Below are 21572 nucleotides of genomic sequence, written 5' to 3'. Positions count from 1 at the left end.
GGATTGACAGAATACACACCAGTCTGCTCCACGAGGCAAGCGAGGAGATTGCTGAGCCTCTGGCTAGGAACGTTATGTCCTCAATGTCCATGGGAAAGATACCGGTGGATTGGAGAGAGGCAAATATTGTTCCCTTGTTCAAAAAAGAAGTAGGGATGGTCCATGTAATTATAGATCAGTGAGTCTTATGTCTGCGTTGTGTGAGCTGTTGGAAAAGATTCTCAGAGATAGAATTTATGGGTATTTAGAGACTCATGGTCTGATCAGGGAGAGTCAGCATGGCTTTGTGAAGAGCAGATGTTGTCTAACAAGCTTCATTGATTTCGTTGAGGAGGTAACCAGCCATATAGAGGAGGGTAGTGCAGTAAGTGTGATCAACATGGATTTTTGTAATGCTTTTTACAACGTACCACACAGTAGGCTTATTCAGAAAGTCAGAAGGCATGCAATCCAGGGAAGTTTGGCCAGGAGGATTCTGAATTGGCTTGCCTGCAGAAAGTAGAGGGTCATGGAAGAGGGAGTACATTTGGATTGGAGGGTTTTGACTAGTGGTGTCCCACAAGGTTCGGTTCTGTGAACTCTACGTTTTGTGATTTGTATTAACGACCTGGATATGGGGGTGTAAGGGTGATTTGGCAAGTTTGCAGATGACAGAAATGTATGGTGTTGTTTTAGATGGTGTAGAGGATTGTCGAAGATTGCAGAGAGACATTGAGAGGATGCAGAAGTGGGCTGAGAATTGGCAGATAGAGTTCAACCCAGAGAAGTGAGAGTTGGCTCAGTTTGGAAGGAAAAACTCCAAGGCAGAGTTCAAAGTTATTGGCAGGAGTCTGGAGAAGCAGAGGGATCTGGTGTACATGTCCACAGATCTGTGAAAGATGCCTGACAGGCAGGTAGAGTATTTAAGAAAGCTTATGGAGTATTAGTTTTCATAAGTCGAGGGCTAGTGTTTACGAGTCACGAGGTAATGATGCAGCTCTCTAAAATTCTGGTTAGGTCACCGTTGGAGTACTGTGTCCAGTTCTGGTCGCCTCACAGTAGAAAGGATGTGGAACAATTGGAAAGGGTACAAAGGAGGTTTACCATGATGGTGCCTGCTATGCAATATGATCAGAGATTTAGGGAGCTCGGGCTTTACTCTCTGGAGAGAAGGAGGATCAGACGAGACACGATAGAGGTATACAAGATATTATGAGGAATAGATAGAGTGGACAGTCAGAGCCTCATCCCCTTGGCACCACTGCTCAATACAAGAGGACATGGCTTTAAGTTAGGGGGTGGGAAGTTGAAGGGAGATATTAGAGGAAGGTTTTTTACTCAGAGAGTGGCTGGTGTGTGGAATTCTCTGCCTGAGTCAGTGGTGGAGGCAGATACACTAGTAAAATTTCAGAGACTACTAGAAAGGTATATGGAGGAATTTATGCTGGAGGGTATGATGGGGGGCAGGATTTAAGCGTCAGCAAAACATTGTGAGCCGAATGCCTGTACTGTGCTGTATTGTCGAATGTTCAATTTTCTAAGTGATTACAATTTTGGGTGTTGGCTGGCGGAGATGATCAGCAGGAAGATATATTGTAACTACCCACCTCGGGCATTATGTTACATGGTCCAGAGACAGCGTGAGGCCAGCGTTGCTCTGGTTGTCAGGTGGGATCCTACAAACTGATCACCAGCTGTGACCATGTGTGTGAGGTGACTGAATCTTACCCATGATGCACCATGTCCTCAGCGCTTTCCTCCAATATTGCTCCCATGAGCAATCTCTTCCCACAGTGATGTCACGGTGATCATCAATCAACTCCCTAACATTAGATCGTGTTTACTTTTCTCTTTCAGAGGGCTGCAAATGTGAATGTTGCAAAGGTCAGTATCTAGATTGTTAATATCACAAGAAACATTCAGCTCTTAGAATCCATTCCCATTTAACCATTTTATTACAAATACCAATGTTTGTTCAGCAAGTTTTACAATGATGCACCAGATTTTTCGTCTACATGTTTTCACAAAGTAAATCAGAATGAAATATAGTGCAGAAGGAAATCCCCAAGGCATTCTTGAAATACGTGAAGAGCAAAAGGTTGACAGGAGTGAAGATAGGATCAATTAGAGTTAAAGCTGGGAAGATGCTCCTGGAGGCTGTGGAATTGAACAAGGTCCTCAATAAATACTTCTCTTTGTTATTCACCAATGAGAAGGAACTTGATGACAGTGAGGGCAATTTGAGTGAGGTTGATGTTCTGGAGCATATTGATATTAAGGGAGAAGAGCTGTTAGAGTTACTAAAATTGATCAGGACGGATAAGTCCCCGGGCTTATAAGAATACTCCCCCAGGCTGGTCCACGAGGCAAGCGAGGAGATTGCTGAGCCTCTGGCTAGGATCATTATGTCCTCAATGTCCATGGGAAAGATATCGGAGGATTGGAGGGAGGCGACTGTTGTTTCCTTGTTCAAAAAAGGTAATAGGTATGGTCTGTGTAATTATAGATCAGTGAGCCTTATGTCTGTGGTGAGAGAGCTGTTGGAAAAGATTATTAGAGATAGAATCTATGGGCATCTAGAGACTCATGGTCTGATCAGGGAGAGTCAGCATGTCCTTGTGAAGGGCAGATATTGTCTAACAAGCCTGATTGATTTCTTTGAGGAGGTGACCAGCCATATAGATGAGGGTTGTGCAGTGGGTGTGATCGACATGGATTTTTGTAATGCTTTTCACAAAGTACCGCACAGTAGGCATATTTAGAAAGTCGGAAGGCATGTAATCCAGGGAAGTTTGACGAGGAGGATTCTGAATTGGCTTGCTTGCAGAAAGTAGAGGGTCATGGAGGAGGGAGTACATTTGAATTGGAGGGTTTTAACTAGTTGTGTCCCACAAGGATTGGTTCTGTGAACTCTACGTTATGTGATTTGTATTAACGACCTGGATATGGGGATGGAAGGGTGATCTGGCAAATTTGCAGATGACTCAAAGGTTGGTGCTGTTGTAGATTGTGTAGAGGATTGTCGAAGAGTGCAGAGAGACATTGAGAGGTTGCAGATGTGAGCTGATAAGTGGCAGTTGGAGTTCAACCCAGAGAAGTGAGAGTTGGCTCAGTTTGGAAGGAAAATCTCCAAGGCAGAGTTCAAAGTTATTGGCAGGAGTCTGGAGGAGCAGAGGGATCTGGGTGTACATGTCCACAGATCTGTGAAAGATGCCTGACAGGCAGGTGGAGAATTTAAGAAAGCGTATGGAGTATTTATTTTCATAAGTCGAGGGATATTGTTTACGAGTCACGAGGTAATGATGCATCTCTCTAAAATTCTGGTTAGGGCACCCTTGGAGTACTGCGTCCAGTTCTGGTCGCCTCACCGTAGAAAGGATGTGGAACAATTGGAAGGGCACAAGGGAGATTTACCACGATGGTGCCTGTTATGCAATATGATCAGAGATTTAGGGAGCGCGGGCTTTACTCTCTGGAGAGAAGGAGGATCAGACGAGACATGATAGAGGTATACAAGATACTATGGGGAATAGATAGAGTGGACAGCCAGAGCCTCATCCCCTTGGCACCACTGCTCAATAGAAGAGGACATAGCTTAAAGTTAAGGGATTGGAAGTTCAAGGGGGATATCAGAGGAAGATTTTTTGCTCAGATAGTGGCTGGTGCGTGGAATTCTCTGCCTGAGTCAGTGGTGGAGGCAGATACACTAGTGAAATTTAACAGTCTACTAGAAAGGTATATGGAGGAATTTATGCTGGAGGGTATTATGGGGGCAGGATTTAATTGTCGGCAAAACATTGTGAGCCGAATGCCTGTACTGTGCTGTGTTGTTCGACGTTCAATGTTCTAAGTGATTACAATTTTGGGTGTTGGCTGGGGGAGATGATCAGCAGGAATATATATTGTAACTTTCTACCTCGGGCATTATGGTACATGGTCCAGACACAGTGTGAGGCCAGTGGTGCTCTGGTTGGCAGGTGAGATCCTACAAACTGATCACCAGCTGTGACCATGTGTGTGAGGTGACTGAATCTTACCCATGATGCACCATGTCCTCAGCGATTTCCTCCAATATTGATCCCATGAGCAATCTCTTCCCACAGTGACGTCACGGTGATCAACATTCAACTCCCTCTAAAATTCAACCTTTTTGGACAAATTTAAGACTTTTACTGGAACAAATTACAGGAACACAATTTCCTCATAATCCAATATTATTTTTACTAGGTGATATTGAAGGGATAAAACCGAAACTCAAACTAAATAAGTATCAGAAAGAATTTATAAAAATTGCACTGGCAGTAGCCAAAAAAGCTATTGCAGTTACTTGGAAATCGGATTCACATTTAAGTATAGATTCTTGGAAGAAAGAAATCTATGGTTGTATTCCATTAGAAAAAATTACTTATAATTTAAGAGATAAATATGAAACATTTTTGAAAATTTGGAGCCCTTATTTACAAAAGACAGGATTAAATATATAGATGCTTTTAAGATGAAACAATTGGTTATTAGGGGAAAGAAATAAATATACATATTAAAATTATTACGAACTCCATGGAGCATGTGGAGACCTTCCAACCACCAGGCATTCTTTCTTTCTTTCTTTCTTTCTTTCTTTCTTTTTTTTTTCTAAGGGGCAGTTAGGGGGGAGGGGTTAAGGGGAGGGGGTATGGGTTATATACATTGTTTTTTCATACTTTGTAATCATTTAAAAATGCAATAAAAAATTATTAAAAAAAAAACATTCAACTCCCTAACATTAGATTGTGTTTACTTTTCTCTTACAGAGGACTGCAAATATGAATGTTGCAATGGTCAGTAACTGGATAGTTAATATCACAAGAAACATTCAGCTCATTGAATCCAGTCCCATTTAACCATTTTATGACCAATACCAATGTTTGTTCAGGAAATTTTACAATTATTAAGCTCATTTTTTTGCTACAAGCTTTCACAAAGTAAATCTGAATGAAATATATTGCAGAAGGAAAACCCCAAGGCATTCTTGAAATATGTGAAGTGCAAAAGGTTTATAGGAGTGAAGATGGATCACTTAGAGTTAACGCTGGGAAGAGGCTCCTGGAGGCTGTGGAATTGAACAAGGTCCTCAATGAATACTTCTCTTTGGTATTCACCAATGAGAAGGAACTTGATGACAGTGAGAGCAACTTGAGTGAGGTCAATGTTCTGGAGCATATTGATATTAAGGGAGAAGAGCTGTTGGAGTTGCAAAAATAGATCAGGACGGATAATTCCCCGGGCTTGACTGAATACTCCCCAGGCTGTTCCACGAGGCGAGCGAGAAGATTGCTGAGCCTCTGGCTAGGATCTTTACGTCCTGAATGTCCATGGGAAAGATACTGGAGGATTGGAGGGAGGTGACTGTTGTTCCCTTGTACAAAAAAGGTAGTAGGGATGGTCCGAATAATTATGGATCAGTGAGACTTATGTCTGTGGTGAGAGAGCTGTTGGAAAAGATTCTTAGAGATACAATCTATGGGCTTTTAGAGACTCATGGTCTGATCAGGGAGAGTCAGCATGTCTTTGTGAAGGACAAGCCTGATTGATTTTCTTGAGGGTGTGACCAGCCATATAGATCAGGGTAGTGCAGTGGGTGTATTCGACATGGATTTTTGTAAGGCTTTTGACAAAGCACCACACAGTAGGCTTATTCCATAAGTCAGAAGGCATGCAATCCAGGGAAGTTTGGCCAGGAGGATTCTGAATTGGCTTGCTTGCAGAAAGTAGAGGGTCATGGTGGAGGGAGTACATTTGGATTGGAGGATTGTGACTGTTGGTGTCCCACAAGGATCAGTTCTGTGAACTGTACATTTTGTGATTTGTATTAATGACCTGGATATGAGGATGGAAGGGTGATTTGGCAAGTTTGCAGATTGTTGGTGGTGTTGTAGATTGTGTAGAGGATTGTAGAAGATTGGAGAGAGACATTGAGTGGATGCAGAAATGGGCTGAGAAGTGGCAGATGGAGTTCAACCCAGAGAAGTGAGAGTTGGCTCAGTTTGGAAGGAAAATCTCCAAGGCAGAGTTCAAATTTATTGGCAGGAGTCTGGAGGAGCAGAGGGATCTGGGTGTACATGTCCACAGATCTGTGAAAGATGCCTGACAGTCAGGTAGAGTATTTAAGAAAGCTTATGGAGAATTAGTTTTCATAAGTCGAGGGATAGTGTTTACGAGTCACGAGGTAATGATGCAGCTTTCTAAAATTCTGGTTAGGGCACCCTTGGAGTACTGTGTCTAGTTCTGGTCGCCTCACAGTAGAAAGTATGTGGAACAATTGGAAAGGGTACAAAGGAGATTTACCGGGATTGTGCCTGCTATGCAATATGATCAGAGATTTAGTGAGCTAGGGTTTACTCTCTGGAGAGAAGGAGGATGAGACGAGTCATGATAGAGGTACACAAGATACTATGAGGAATAGATAGAGTGGACAGCCAGAGCCTCATCCCCTTGGCACCACTGCTCAATAGAAGAGGGCATGGGTTTAAGTTAAGGGTTTGGATATTCAAGGGGGATATTAGAGGAAGGTTTTTTGCTCAGAGAGTGGTTGGTGCGTGGAATTCTCTGCCTGAGTCAGTGGTGGAGGCAGATACACTAGTGAAATTTCAGAGACTACTAGAAAGGTATATGGAGGAATTTATGCTGGAGGATATGATGGGTGGCAGGATTTAAGCATCAGCAAAACATTGTAAGCCGAATGCCTGTACTGTGCTGTATTGTTCGATGTTCAATGTTCTAAGTGATTACAATTTTGGGTGTTGTCTGGAGGAGATGATCAGCAGGAAGATATATGTTAACTTCCCACCTCGGTCATTATGGTACATGGTCCAGACACAGTGTGAGGCCAGTGGTGCTCTGGTTGTCAGGTGGGATCCTACAAACTGATCACCAGCTGTGACCATGTGTGTGAGGTGACTGAATCTTACCCATGATGCACCGTGTCCTCAGCGCTTTCCTCCAATATTGATCCCATGAGCAATCTCTTCCCACAGTGACGTCACGGTGATCAACAACCAACTCCCTAACATTATATCGTGTTTATTTTTCTCTTACAGAGGACTGCAAATGTGAATGCTGCAAAGGTCAGTAACTGGATTGTTAATATCACACGAAACATTCAGCTCTTTGAATCCTTTCCCATTTAACAATTTTTTATACAATACCGATGTTCGTTCAGGAAATTTTACAATTATTAACCTCATTTTTCAGCTACATGTTTTCAAAAAGTAAATCAGAATGAAATACTTTTGAAAGTGATTGCATTCTGGGGAAAATGACTTCTATATTTGTATAGTAATATCTCAGGCATTTTGCTGTATGGTGCAGAACATGTGAGGTCAGTGGTGCTCTGGATGGCAGGTGGCATCCATCTGCTCACCAACTGGGACCATGTATGTATGGATGGTACGTATGAATCTTTCCTACAATGCGGCATACCATCAGTGCTTTCTCAAACACTAATCTCCTAAGTGAGATCCCCCCATGGACACTCAACGCGACCAAGGATTGCTGCTACAGTCCCAGCAAACTCTGGGCCTCTCTCCTTCTTCCCAAATCCTTAACCAGAGTGCACCAGAAAACTACAATTCTGCAGATGGTGGAAAGCCAAAATAAAAACAGAAACTACTGACCAACAGGTGGGATATTTCCTGTAAAGAGATACATGCAATTAATATTTTTGCTCAATCACTTTCTTTGGAAACAGTAAAGATTCCAGTTTTTAATTTGCTATTAGCCCACATGCGTAAGTCCACCATTTAATACCTCAGTGTCCACCATTGATTTCTTGACTGCTAGTATTTATCCAATGGGCCAAATGTCCTCCTTTTGTTCAAGAGTAAATCATTATGTTCACAAAAGATTGGAGTTTTGAGGAGTGTGTTAGGCAACATTTACAGCTGTGTCTGAGAGCTGAAGTTCTAATCAATAGGATATTCATTTTAACAAATCTAATAAGCAAATGGGATTACTACCAGGACTGCTCCAGATGCAACTTCCAGCAGTTACTCCTGCTGCCAATAAAAAACTTTGTAAAAATAGACTGCTAATGCTTCTCTGAAATCTGGAATAAACACAAAAAATGCTGGAAATTTACTTTTATTCTACACACACCTAACCTAACCATTTGTCTCATTTCACCTTGTTTCTTTCCTCTTCTCTTCCCCCTCCATCTGCTCATGTAAACACTCCTCCCACTGGTTCTCCATCCCCACCATTCCCACCTGTCCTCCCCACCTTCCTTATTGAGTTCGATGGTCCACCTGCCTCTCCTGTCAGATTCTAGCAACTGCTCCCTTCAAGCTCTGTTCCTCTTTGTACTCTTGCCTCCTCCACTTGCTATTGGACCCACCTATCTCTTGCCAGCTTTTGCTCCACCCCTTTCCTTCACCCTTCTCAATCAACTATCTCCCCTGTTCCTTTTCAGTTCAAAAGGATCTCAACCCAATAATTGAACTGTCCATTTCTCTCCACAAATACTGCCTGATCTGCTGAGTTCCTCTTGCACAGGGGTTCCCAAACTGGGGTCTGCGGATCCTTCGGTTAATGATAGGAGTCCATGCCATAGAAACATTGGGAATCCCAGTTGTAGCAGTTTGTTGTTTTGCTCTACAATGGCATGTCATTCCAGAATTTCACACATCCCAAAGAGATTATCTCTCAAGTTTTGAATTAATGAGTCTTGCACAGAGTGCCTTAGCATAGGAGAATCTTCCTTCCCAGGAATCATTTTCACTTCTCAGATAAAGTTAATAGCTGCATCAGTCCTTTGTCCCAACAGAACCTACTCGATCCAATGAATTTCTTCCTGGAGAATATTTGTCACTGCTGATTCTTTGCTGTCTATTACAGCAGACTGTTGGGCCATTCACTGGAATGACCTGATTTAATAATCTATAATCAATTATCACTCCATTATCCATCCTGTTACTTTACCAGCCAGCCCAATGAAATATGTTCTTGAGGCAACGCTACCCTGTTTGGTGGTTTGACCATAAGAAATGTTCTGGGTTTATTTGGGATTGTAAAAGGCTGATGAATAGTTTCACTCCAGGTAAGGTCTGAGCATTGAGGGATGAATGCAAACTCAGTAGAACCATGTGGCTGGTTCTCTGTGGATTTGTAAACTTTGTGGGTAGATCATACTGCAGGGGCTCAGAGAAGGATACAGATGATTTCAGCAACCACTGTATGTTGTAAGGCCATTTTTCACTACAACTGTCCGACACTTTACATACATTTGTTTTTTTCAGTTAAATGAATTCTCACTGCATTTCTGCATACAGCTGCAGTTTTACCCTTTGTGGTGCTCCCTGTGTAGTTTCACTCTCCACGGTGCCATGATCTGGACTGCCCTCTGGACTCATCTCCATCAGTCTCTAATGTTGGGTACTGATTTGAGAATGTTTGCTGCTGTTTTACCCATGCTGTTTTTTCAAATGATCACTCATTTATCATTTAGTCTACGTCCTGGAACGTACAATCCAGGAAATTCAATTTCCCTCATGCTCCACGGGGACTTCTGAAATCTTAAACCTGAGTGTGATCAATCAGAGGCACAGCCTGTGCAGCGTGACATCCGGAGACACAAGGAGCAGAAATTCCCATATCTTCAGGAATAGTCCACAGTTACCGGCCATGATCTAAGAAATATTTTACTCTCCTTTCTCTTTCATAAAGATACTGATCTTCCATTTGTATCCTGAACTGATCCACTCTTTCTTTGTCATTGTTGTGTTAGATTCTGAGTTAGTGATTAAATACTTGATCATTTCTGCTTAATTTACCAGTATAATTTTGGTGAAACACTTACCTCTCTTTCAGTAACTTAATTCTCTTGCTCTCTGTCCAACAAATTCCAATTCCTTGCAGTTGGCACAGATTGCACTCTGTGTAAACCTGTCCTCACTGCCAAGTACAACATATTGATTTCCTCTACAGAACTGATGACCTGTTTAATCACTGGCTAACAAAGGAGTGAAGTGTGGGTAGATAAAGCCACAGGAACACAAATTATTTCTGAAGTACTTACAACAATTTTTTCTACCATTTCATTTCAGGTTTTCTAAATGTGACCAATCAACGAACAAGTTCAAAAAATAAATTTCTCAAGAAGTATGTTATAATTGAACTATCTTTTTCACTGATGTTAGATATGAAGTATAAAGATTTACAGCTGAAAAAGTTGTAATCAGGAAAGAAGAATTTCAGAATTGTGTTCTCATAATGTATGATGTATTTTGTCCCTTGTTTACAATACTCAGATTATTCATCATCCAAATGACCAATACACTGGGATGAGTCTCTCGATGATACATTACAAGAAGGATCTTTTATCAGCCTGAGTTGGTCAGATACTCCCATTGCTCCAGGTGGCGGTGGACAAAGATCATTCATCAGCTTACTCATAGCTGCTCACTGAACCTTAATGGAAATTGCACATCAAGAGAATTCAGCACAATTAGCCTTACCTTCAAACGACCTCTTGACACTGCCTCAATTAACACAGTATGGCAAAAAGAGGGAGTAGCAGCTTGCTAGGATTCATAGATATGGAGACTCTTTCAATCTTAAGCAGTAGGATAGCACTGAAATAAATTGTTGTGGGATCCTGCTCCACACATATCCAAATTGATGGCCAGTGGAAGAGGACATTTGACCAAACCCCAGGTACCCATGTCACTTGTGGTTAGTATATGTTTTCTCACAGAACAATAGAGAGGAGGGAATTGCCTTTGGTAGGCTGCAGAAATGCAATTGTGCCAGTGCAGAAAATACAAATGCTCTCACTTTTCTTATAAGGGACGCAATTGGATATTCAGACCCTGAGGATTGCCCCACCATTCAATATGAACATGATTAATCTGCCTCTTCTTCTCAGTGAGTTCCTCATAGTTTCCCATTCCCTCAAAAATGTATCTACATCCTCTTCAAGTATCCCCAGGAATTCAGTCTCTACCAAGCTCTAGGATAGAGCATTCCGGAGATATATATCTTCTACAAGAAAACGTTGCTATGTAATTCAGTTTCAAATAACCATTCACTAATCTTACATATCCGCATATTGCAGTCTCTCCCACTGGTGGAAACATCTCAACATCTTCTAATTCTGTTGGATTTGAAATCATTTCAATTACATCAGTCTATGTTATCCAAAGTGTAAAGATCTAATTTCTTCAAGCACACGTGATAGAACAACCGAATCATCTGAGGAATAGTGATGGTGATGTTGGAAATAGTCGCCTGATCTGACAAGGCATTTGTGTATCTACATTTCTGTGTGAATGTTCCATCAAAGTATCAGCGTGGGAGTGTAAACACTCATCTGTAGAGAGGGGAGGATTTTAGTTCTGTGCGCAGATCTACTGGTCTTTGACTGGATTAGGGCATCTGGTAATTCTGCCGCATAGTCGTGTTACATTAAGATCCATGACAATTATTGATCTGTCCTGATGATGGGTGTGTTATGTGTGTGTGTACACGTTCTTACAAATGTGTATACATTTGTGTATGTGCATGTATGTACTTGATATGCTCATGTGGTGTGTGTATCTATATGTGGTGTATGCTTGCGTGTGTATGTCTGCTGCATGCTTGTATGTGTGTGAATGTCGCAGCATCAGTGGTGAGGATGTGTTGTTAAACTTTACTTGTTCATTATGCACTGATCACTAGGACCCACCTGCCCTTTCAATCACATGGTTCTAGATGCTTTCATCAATATGACTGATGAAGGTTTGGGTGAGGCAGAGAGAATATTGAAAGGGAGTAAAGAGGAAAAGACTGAATTGAGATGACGTAAATTACTCTCCCGTCCATGGAGTCAGCTGTAATTTCTCATTACATTACTGTTTGTACATTTTCATGTCTTCTGGTTTCACAGGCCCAGAAGGAAATGCTTGGAAATGTTATTTTTATGTGAGGATTTAAAGAATGATGCCATGGAAATACACACAGGATATAAAGTTTTCAGAAAAAAGGAAATCCCCAGAAAACAAATGAGACTGATTGCTAATTCATCGTGGGTATGTACAAGATATTTAAAAACTGTCCACTTATGCTGGAGCTACGTATACAACCAATCTTTAGATCACTCCTTAAACTTCTCTTGGACTAACAATGCGGAAAGGAAATTTGCCTAAAAGATGCAACAGATGATGTTTATGTGTCATTTTCAATGTTTCTGTCAAGGTAAATCAATGTGTTTTTTTTTGTAATGGAGGACTTCAGCTACAGAGAGAAATTGGACAGGCTAGGACTTTATTCCTTTGGAATATAGGAGAAGACTTTATGGAGATAGATAAAACTGTGATGGGTTTTCATAGGGTGAACACACAGTAATTGACCCAGGAAAGGGAAGTAAAAATCAGAGGGCATGGGATTAAGTTGAGAATTGAAATATTTGGAAGGGACCTGAGGGGCAAGTTTTTTCATGCAGAAGGTGATACATTTATGGACTAAACCACCAAAGAAAGTGGTTGAAGTAAGTACAATAACAACATCGAAAAGACACTTGGGTAGGTATATGGATATGGGGGTTTAGAGGGATTTCGGACCATTGTGAGAAATTGAAACTAATTACTGGTCAGCTTGGACAAGTTGAGTCAAAGATCCTGTTTGCGTGCAGTATTACTCCATGATTATAAGACTTTCCTACCTTACAATCAGATCAGGTAGTGATAAATCTGTACCTATTATCAACAGAACACGGAGTGAATGGTGAAATTGTTTCCCTTTAACTTGTATAGGTGGGTGAACAAACCACTGATAATCAGGATGCTGATGTTGAGGTGATCCTTCCAGCTGAGCTATCTGAGAGAGCTAAAGAGCAACAGAATGACCTTTCAAGGATCATTTTCACCGTATTTAATGACACCGAACTATTTGAGGTAAATTGTTCAAAAGTGTCATTGTAGCCTGTATAAATGTACACATGAAATGAGATTTTTGTCAGCCTACATTGCTACCATTCAGTCGAAAAGGACCAGGTGCCTGTGGTGGTCAGTCCTCAGTTTGAATGATTTTCCACCCTGACCTCGCCATCTCCCATGTTAAGGCCTTTCCCTGTGGTTCCTGGTTGGGCTGGGAAGAAGTAATTTCTGAAACAGTGCCGGAACCAGGTGAATGTAGATCCCAGTCTAATTTGTGATGGTCCACCAAAGAGGCAGAGGAGCAAACTTGGCCAGATGATTTGTGCAAAATATAGTTCTGATGCTGTGTTCTTCAACACTGCACCTTGCTGAAAGGACTCTTGGTTTATTTCTCTGCAGGATGAAAATAATAGCACACTATTAAATGACCAAGTGTTTGGAATTACTGTGGGAAACACAAGGATTCAGAACTTAACGGAAGGTGTGACTATTAAGGTTAATCACGGCAAAAATATGAAAGTAAGTATTTTGACAATAATTCAAAACAAGATCTTTCCAGAATGATGAAAGGTCTATAAGTCAATTAAATTTTATCCCTTTATTACCCAGACACAGATTGTAACAACTCACTTGGTGTAGTAACGTCTTTCTACTCAGAATTGTCAACTAAGTCAAAACACTAACCACCCTGGCTAACACTTAATTTACACATTAGTTCATTCTATCAAAACCACCTATAAACAGCTCCTTTGTATCAATAAACGGCCCTATTAAAGTCCTGTAATATGATGGTATACACCCTGCAGTTTGAGAGGGAGAAGATAACGTCAGATGTATCAGTATTACAGTGGAGTAAGGGGAATTACAGAGCTATGAGAAACCAGCTGGCCAAAGTTGATTGAAAGGGGACACTAGCAGGGATGATAGCAGAACAGCAGTGACTGGAAAGATACATCTCAAAGATGAAGAAGTCCTGTAAAGGGAGAATGCCACAACCCTAGCTGACAAGAGAAGTCAAAGACAGCATAAAGAAAAAGAGAGGGTATATAATATAGCAAAAAATTAGTGATTGGAAAGCTTATAAAAACCAAAAAAAGGCAACTTAAAAAGCCATAAGAAGAGAAAAGATAGAATATGAAGGAAAACTAGCTAATAAGATAAGAGAACTCCAAAAGCTTCTTCAGGTATATAAAGTGTAAAAGAGGCAAGAGTGGATGTAAGACTGCTGGGAACTGATGCTAGAGAGGTAGGACTGAGGGACAAAGAAATGGCAGACAAACTTAACAAGTATTTTGCATCATTCTTCACTGTTGAAGCTGTTAGCAGAATGCCTTAAGTTCAAAAGCGTCTGGGCATAAGTGAGTGTAATTGTTACTACTCAGATGAAAGTGCTTGGGAATCTGAAAGGACTGAAGGTCGATAAGTCACCTGGACTAGGTGAACTACACCCAAAGGTTATGAAAGAGGTTGATCTTTTAAGAATCACTAAATTCTAGAAAGGTTCTGGGGGACAGGAAAATTGCAAATGCCACTCTATCTTTCAAGAAGGGAGGGAGGGAGAAGAAAGGAAATTATAGCCCAATTAGCCTGACTTCAGTGGTTGGGAAGATGATGGAGTCTATTGTTAAGAATGAGGTTTCAGGGTACCTGGAGCACATGATAAAATACCCCAAAGTTAGCATGGTTTACTTAAGGGGAAATCTTGTCTGACAAATCTTTGAGGAAATAACAAGCAGGATAGAAAAATGAGAGTCAGTGGATGTTGTCTTCCTGGACTTTCAAATGGGCTCTGACAAGCTGCTGCACATGAGGCTGGTTAACACGATAAGAGATTGTAGTCCATGGTATTACAGGAAAGATACTAGCATGGATAGAAGATTGAGGGACTGGAAGAAAGCAAAGTATGGAAATAAAGGACATCTTTTCTGATTGCCTCCCTATGACTAATGGTTTTCTGCAGGGGTCAGTGTTGGGACTGCTTCATTTCCCATTACATGTCAGTGATTTGGATGATGGAATTGATGGTTTGTGGCCAGGTTTGCAAATGATAAGTAGATAGGTGGAGGGACAGTGAAAGTTGAGGAAACAAAGATTCTACAGGAAGTCTTAGACAGATTGGAAAAGTAGGCAATGTAACAAGTGAACTATAGTGTAGGAAAGTGTATGATCATGCACTTTAGTAGAAAGACTCAAGGTGTAGAATATTTTCTAATTGGGAGAAAGTTGAAAAAGGGACTTAGGTGTCCTTGTGCAGCATTCTCTGAAGATAATCTTGCGATTGAGTAAGGAAGGCAAATGCAATGTTAGTATTCATTTTGAGAGGACCAGATGGTAAGAGCAAGGATGTAATGCTGAGCATTTACAAGGCATTGGTTGACCACACTTGGAGTACTGTGAGCAGTTTTGGGCCCCTTATCTAAGAAAAGATCTGCTGGCGTTGAAAGGTTTCAAAGGAGGTTCTCTATAATGATTCAGGGAATGAAAGTTTACACACATGAGCACAGTGTGCTGGAGCAGGGCCTGGACTCACTGGAAGTTAGAAGAATGAGGGAGGATCACATTCAAACCTATCAAACATTGAAAAGCCTAAATAGGATATGGAGAGGATGTTTCCTACAGTGAGTGAATCTGAAACCAGAGGGCACAGCCACAGAACAGAGGGTTGTCCATTTAGAACAGAGACGAGGAGGAACTCCTTTAGCCAGACGCTAGTGAATTTGTGGAACTCATTGTCACAGATCGCTGTGGAGGCCCAGTAATTGAGTATATTTAAACCAGAGGTTGTTAGGTTCCTAATTAGCCAAGGTGTCAAATGTTACATGAAGAAGGCAAAAGAATGGGATTGAGAGGGATCATAAATCAACCATGATGCAATACTGCAACAGACTGGATGGGCCAAATGGTCTCATGTCCTATGGTCTGATGGTTTTGTTTAATTCCCATAAATTGAGCTGTTGAATTAATTTCTATCTGTGCACATTATTGTTGATGCATTATTAACACTAACATAATCTAATTGATATGAATCAGTTTGGGTGCAGTTTGAGGCTCCAATTATCTGACTTCTGTGCAGTAAAGCAGTATCAATATGATAGCACTGAACAAGACATCTAATTCCATTTTATAATTGCATTGGATGGAATGAATTTAGAGTGATACATCAAAGAAACAAGCCTTTTGTCCCACCAAGTCTACACCAATAATCAATGATTCCATGTTTCTTCTATACTTTGTCCTTCCCACATTCTCAGTAGCTCACACCCATCTGGCCTGCACCTCCAGTCTCCAACCAGCTGACAGGACTCACATGTCACTTGTTTCCAACTCATCACATGCAGCCTATTTCAACCCAGCACTCATCCCCAGTCCTTGTTCACCCATTGAACTAGCCAACCTCATCCAGTTGCTCCCAAACTTCTGTTACCTTTGTGTGTTAAGTATCAGTTCTCTCTGGTTTTATGGCCCCTCATGTCTTGTTATTTTACAGTATATTAATAAAATATCATTTACTGCTAACTCATGTCCACCATTCTGCTTTTGGGTCAAGCCTCCTCTACATTTCCTGACAACCTCCAGATTCTACAACACGTCTAAAGACCTAGTAAATTTACAAAGGCCAATTAATTTGCCAACCAGCATGTGATTGGAATGTAGGAGAATACCAGAGCACCTGGTGGAAATATATATGGTCACAGAAGAAACCTGCAAACTCCACACAGAGAGTACCTGAGGCCAGATTCAAACCCAGGTATCTGGTGCTGTGGGTCAGCAGCTCTACTGTGCCAGCTCTGGTAGAAATCCTACTCTGAGATTCACCATCAATATTTAGAGGGCTTCTCTCAATTTCTTGAGACTTTTCTGAATTTGTTTTCTGTCTTTTAACAACATCAGAGAGTGATTTTATTGATGATGTTTACATTACACTAAGAGTTAAGCAGACAAGTGGGACAGCTCAGATGTACAGTCTTATTAATCAGCAGTTTAGTTCTGTTGTACCAGTCGGACTCTTTTATACAGACCCTTGATGCCCACAATGGTACATGCATACATTGCTGAACAGTCATTGCAACAGGTTTCTGGTAACACACAAACTAACTGAACAAATCCATATATTTCAGAACGGATCACATCGATGTGTATTCTTGTTTGAAAGTGACAACGGTAAGCTGAAAACCAGATTAAATATTTCAGTCAGTGTTGGAAACCTCACAGTGTAATCTTTAAACCCTGAATTGATGTTACAGGAAACATCTCAGACTCCTGGAATTCCACAGGCTGTAAGACAACAGTTGAGGGTCATCAAACCATTTGTGTGTGTGACCATCTGACCTTCTTTGCTGTGCTGCTGGTAGGTTTTACATTTGTTCCCCCCTCCCAATAAAGATGCGTCGATCACCTGTAGAAGGCGTAGCTGTCTGTCCCTTTCATTGAGTTATATCGTTGATTTTTCCAGCACACAACAGGTCATTCAGCCAAACTCTGATTTAACCACCCAGAACTTATTTACACCAACCTATTAAAATCTCATAATATTCTCCCCCTAACCCCCTCATCCCGTCAGATTCTCCCACAAACATTCCCCCCTCCCCAGGTCCTCAATACTCACCCGGACATTGGGGAAATTTACAAATAACCTACCACCTGCAGGACTTTGGGATATGGGAGGAAACCACAGGAACCAATGGAAACACATGTGGCCTCAAGGACAGCATGTAAACTTCGCAGAGACTGTTACCAAAGTCAGGATTTCACCTGTGTCACTGGAGCTATGGGACAGAGGATCTACTAGCTCTGCCACTGAGCTGCCCACTTCCCTCTTTCCTTTTTTCAACTCTTCATCTTCTTCAGCCGGTCCTGCTCACCCCTCAAAGTCAGCTGCTACACCAAATCACCCTGTGGAAATATGCTGACCTGAATATGTCCACCCACACAGTAATCAGCCATCCAATCTCCCACCCCTGGTCAAGATGGAGTCGTTCCGGTACCGAGAATTGGCACCCACATGGTTAATGATACAGCAAATGTACGCACTTGGCCATAGACATGAGCAGCTCTGTGCCACTCCAAGAGAAGACATGAATACCAACAAGGTCCAGCCGAAGGCACCATTTTACTAATGGTGACCTACAATGACATAAGGCAGAATAGCCACTGGAATTTGTATTGCCTTGGAACTTCCACCTGCTGTTCAGTAATGGGGACAGCAGTGATCATCATGGGGTCATACTGCAAGGAAACCGTCAATCGGTGCACTGACCATGCTCACCGTCAAGCACCCATTTACCCTGATCCCATTTTGGATCAGCTCCCATTGAGGGTTGACATGGTAATCTCCCCACTGTACCTTTTCTGTGCTTCATAATACTGACACTAAATATGTTGGGAGGAAAACAGAATCATTGTAAAAAGTAACTCAACTTCTTGTTTGCCTCCAAACCCATTGATGTACAATCCCCCTTGAAATCAATGTAGTCTAACAACCAGTGTGAGCCTTGTCTGGGTCTGGAATTCAACTAGTGATTTCTGACTGGTGCAACAGCGAGCAGCAACATGATTGGGGTGTATCTGTAGACACTACACCAGATGGCAGTGACAGATTCCATGTGTGACCAAACTACTCACTGGGTGGGAGGTGTGGCCTCATTTCAGCATGAACAGCAGATGTGTTCAGATCTGCTGTCTGGGACGCCTGTTTCCTGGGAACAGTTCAAGTTTACATCAGACGCATTTCAGGCATTGTTAATTTTCAACAAAGTTTATTTTCAAAAATTTAAATGACCTCCAGGAATAGACAAATCAGACTGAGTACAGGTTTAATCATTGCTCAACAATCACCGTTATTTCTCAAAGGACTTACGCTTGGACAACAACACGTTGGATGAAAAAGATGTGATGTCATTAACCTACATCACTGTGATTGGCTGTGCGATCTCTGCCGTCTTCTCTGTCATCACAGTATTCCTTTACTGTGTGGTGAGGTGAGTGACCCCATCCAGTGAGTTCTGTGGGAGAATCACTGATCAGACTGCACCTTGTCGTAACCTCAGCCCACACAGGAGCTTGTGTGTTTCACAGATCAGTCTCTGCTGTGAACCTTCTAATTATCTTTCCATGGAGCGTAAAGAAATGGACTCTGATTATCCATCACTCACACTGTCACTAACTATCTCTGTATAAATTACCCAACAATGACCCCGGCACTAACTACAGATTACCCAGCTCTGACACTACTTTACAAACCAGTTGACGGCTAAGCTGATTCCTTGACAACACAAGGGTGTTGACAGTGGTGTCCTCAGTGTTAAAAGCTGAATGCTCATTACTTACTGGATGCAGAATGCTAATTGAGGACATCTGCACTGGAATAAGGTTACAGCCGATGGCATACTCCTTGTGTGCCACTGCCTGTAACCCAGCTGTGTCCCCCTTGCCTGAGTCACTGTTAAACCAAAGGGGTGATCGATTTCTTTACCACCTGGCTGCTGATTCCAGTGTGGCTCCCACACAAGCACAACAAAAGCCTCGGTGATGGCTCCAGGCTCGCTGATAAAGTGTTTCAGTGTGTGAAACGCTGTGGAGGAGCTCGGCACCACAGTGGCTCGTGGTCACTGCACTCTACAGAATGCAGCTCAGCCTGTCAATTCAGAGTCTCAAAGGGCTGGGGAACAGGAGCCGAGGGAGCAAGGGAGGGAGAGGAGGAACGGTGGAGAAGCAGGGGAGGAAAAGGAGAAGGGAAGACTGGCAGAAAGGGGACATTCTGAGTCAATGCTGAGGGATGTTTTCTGCCTGGAATTCAGACTCTCCCTTCTGTAAACACAGTTCTGAATCCTGGTTCCCCATGCTGCCACCGTTCCCACAGTAACTTCCCTCTTGTTCTGACAGTCACCAAGCCTTTGAAAATGACTAAAATGGCTGTGTAAAGCCTGTTTCCATGTGATATTATCTCTGTAGGATCAGAAAGGTTCTTGAAGTATGACTAGTTCACAATGTTGGTATCTAGTTGTCTCTTTGTTTTAGGAAATATAAAGGTGATCACACCACCCAGATCCACATTAACCTCTGCATTGCTTGCTTTCTACTGAATATGAATTTCCTGACCAATGAGTGGATTAGTAAGCTGATGATTGATGGTCTCTGTAAGACGATGGCTGTGCTCCTTCACTATTCATTACTGTGCACTTTCACATGGATGGCAATTGAAGGACTTCATCTCTACCTGATGCTGATCAAAGTGTTCAACATCTATGTCAAACACTACATACAGAAACTGGCTTTGATGGGTTGGGGTGAGTATTGGGGTCATTTATTTCACTTTCTCTTGAACACTCAGTGCTTTACACATTGGACATCAGTTGGTCCAGTAGAGTATATTTTTCTAAATGTTGTAGGATGTCAATTGGGCATTGCTACTCCTAAGCTCAGCACTATATATCTCCCATTTCTGGAGCTGGTGTCAGTTATGAAATTATAAGCCCTAACTAACTTAAATTCATGAAAGGTGCTACTTGCTTCTGAGTTGCCCCAAACATTAGTCATTCATTAACTTGTTCTGCATTTTACTTCCTATCATTGTATCATTACTGGTAATAGTGCAATATTCGGAGAGGAAAACTGATTGACATCATTGCCTATCATCTAATTATATCCTTGCCTTCTGTTCTGTGCTTCAGCTGCTTCCCACTCATGTCAATATTTTTTCTCTCCCTCCTGAGATCCTGACACTGCTTTGCTTGACATTCATTGATTTATTATTCTCTTTCCCCGCTCACACCCTGCAGTTTTTCCCTGACATCTTCTCTGCAAATTCTAACATTTTTCTATTTACCCTACTGTAAAGACAGTGATGTCTATTTGGTGCACGTTCCAGTTATAACAGAGGCAAAACTGAAGAAGATTTTCAGTTCCTCAGCCTTCTTCCGGGATATAAGTCTTCTACCATAGGAATTTCATGATCTTGACTTTGTAATTGTGTAATCAGACACATCATCACCCATTTCTATATTAATGACCCTGTCTCCAGGAATTTGAAATTGATGCAATATTGGGCAAGAACTTTTGTTGAGATTGTGGTCTGCATCACATTCATCATACAACAGTAACCGGGGCTGAATTATAACTGTCACTGGGGAATCTTCAAGAATAGTCCAATTGCAAAGTTTGGTGTCGAATCAACAATATATTTAAAGTATGGTTTTTAAACATCATTATTCTAAATCTTTCATCTGCTATTCCTGGACATGGCGTGAATACAATAATTGGAAAATAATTCATCACTATGCCAAACCTCCAATCGATAAAGCAATTACAGCTTAACGTTCTCAACAACATGCATAGTGAATTATATGTGATGACCACTGGATGAACACATGTCATTTTCTTCTATTGACAGGCATCCCTGCTGTGGTGGTGTCTTTGTGCATTGCAGTGGACAAGGACAATTATGGACAGTTTCAAATCAAAATGCAGGACAATAACAGCTCTGTTTCCATGTAGGTCTGGCTAACCATGCCAACAGCAATAATGTTGGTATTCATCTCCATTGCTCAGTCTGTGATGAGAATTTCAGCTGAACTTGACGTGTATAGAGCCATATAGGCAGGGGTGCTCTGAGGTTCTGAGTCAGCTGTCACTAGCAGTCCACAGTTCCCATGCTACCACCCTATGGGAGAGGCAAATCTGCCAGGGAGCAGGATTAGGTTAACT

At 41.7% G+C, this 21572-nt stretch overlaps 1 protein-coding gene across 1 annotated transcript in view; it reads left to right on the top strand.

Moving 5' to 3' along the window:
* The window catches only part of LOC132406728 (adhesion G-protein coupled receptor G1-like), a 38293-nt gene that overhangs the window by 9628 nt on the left and 7093 nt on the right, over positions 1–21572 (top strand). The window contains exons 4-15 of the mRNA XM_059992640.1: positions 1837–1863; positions 4770–4796; positions 7056–7082; positions 10059–10113; positions 11882–12023; positions 12747–12887; positions 13269–13388; positions 16988–17030; positions 17114–17217; positions 18720–18847; positions 19887–20155; positions 21259–21358. Coding sequence (XP_059848623.1) covers positions 11904–12023; positions 12747–12887; positions 13269–13388; positions 16988–17030; positions 17114–17217; positions 18720–18847; positions 19887–20155; positions 21259–21358 — 1025 coding nt within the window. The 5' untranslated portion in view covers positions 1837–1863; positions 4770–4796; positions 7056–7082; positions 10059–10113; positions 11882–11903. The remainder of the gene's footprint in view (positions 1–1836; positions 1864–4769; positions 4797–7055; positions 7083–10058; positions 10114–11881; positions 12024–12746; positions 12888–13268; positions 13389–16987; positions 17031–17113; positions 17218–18719; positions 18848–19886; positions 20156–21258; positions 21359–21572) is intronic.

This window comes from Hypanus sabinus, chromosome 17 (genome assembly GCF_030144855.1).
Source record: "Hypanus sabinus isolate sHypSab1 chromosome 17, sHypSab1.hap1, whole genome shotgun sequence".
Classification (NCBI taxonomy): Eukaryota; Metazoa; Chordata; class Chondrichthyes; order Myliobatiformes; family Dasyatidae; genus Hypanus; species Hypanus sabinus.
This window is presented reverse-complemented; position numbering and strand designations above follow the sequence as displayed.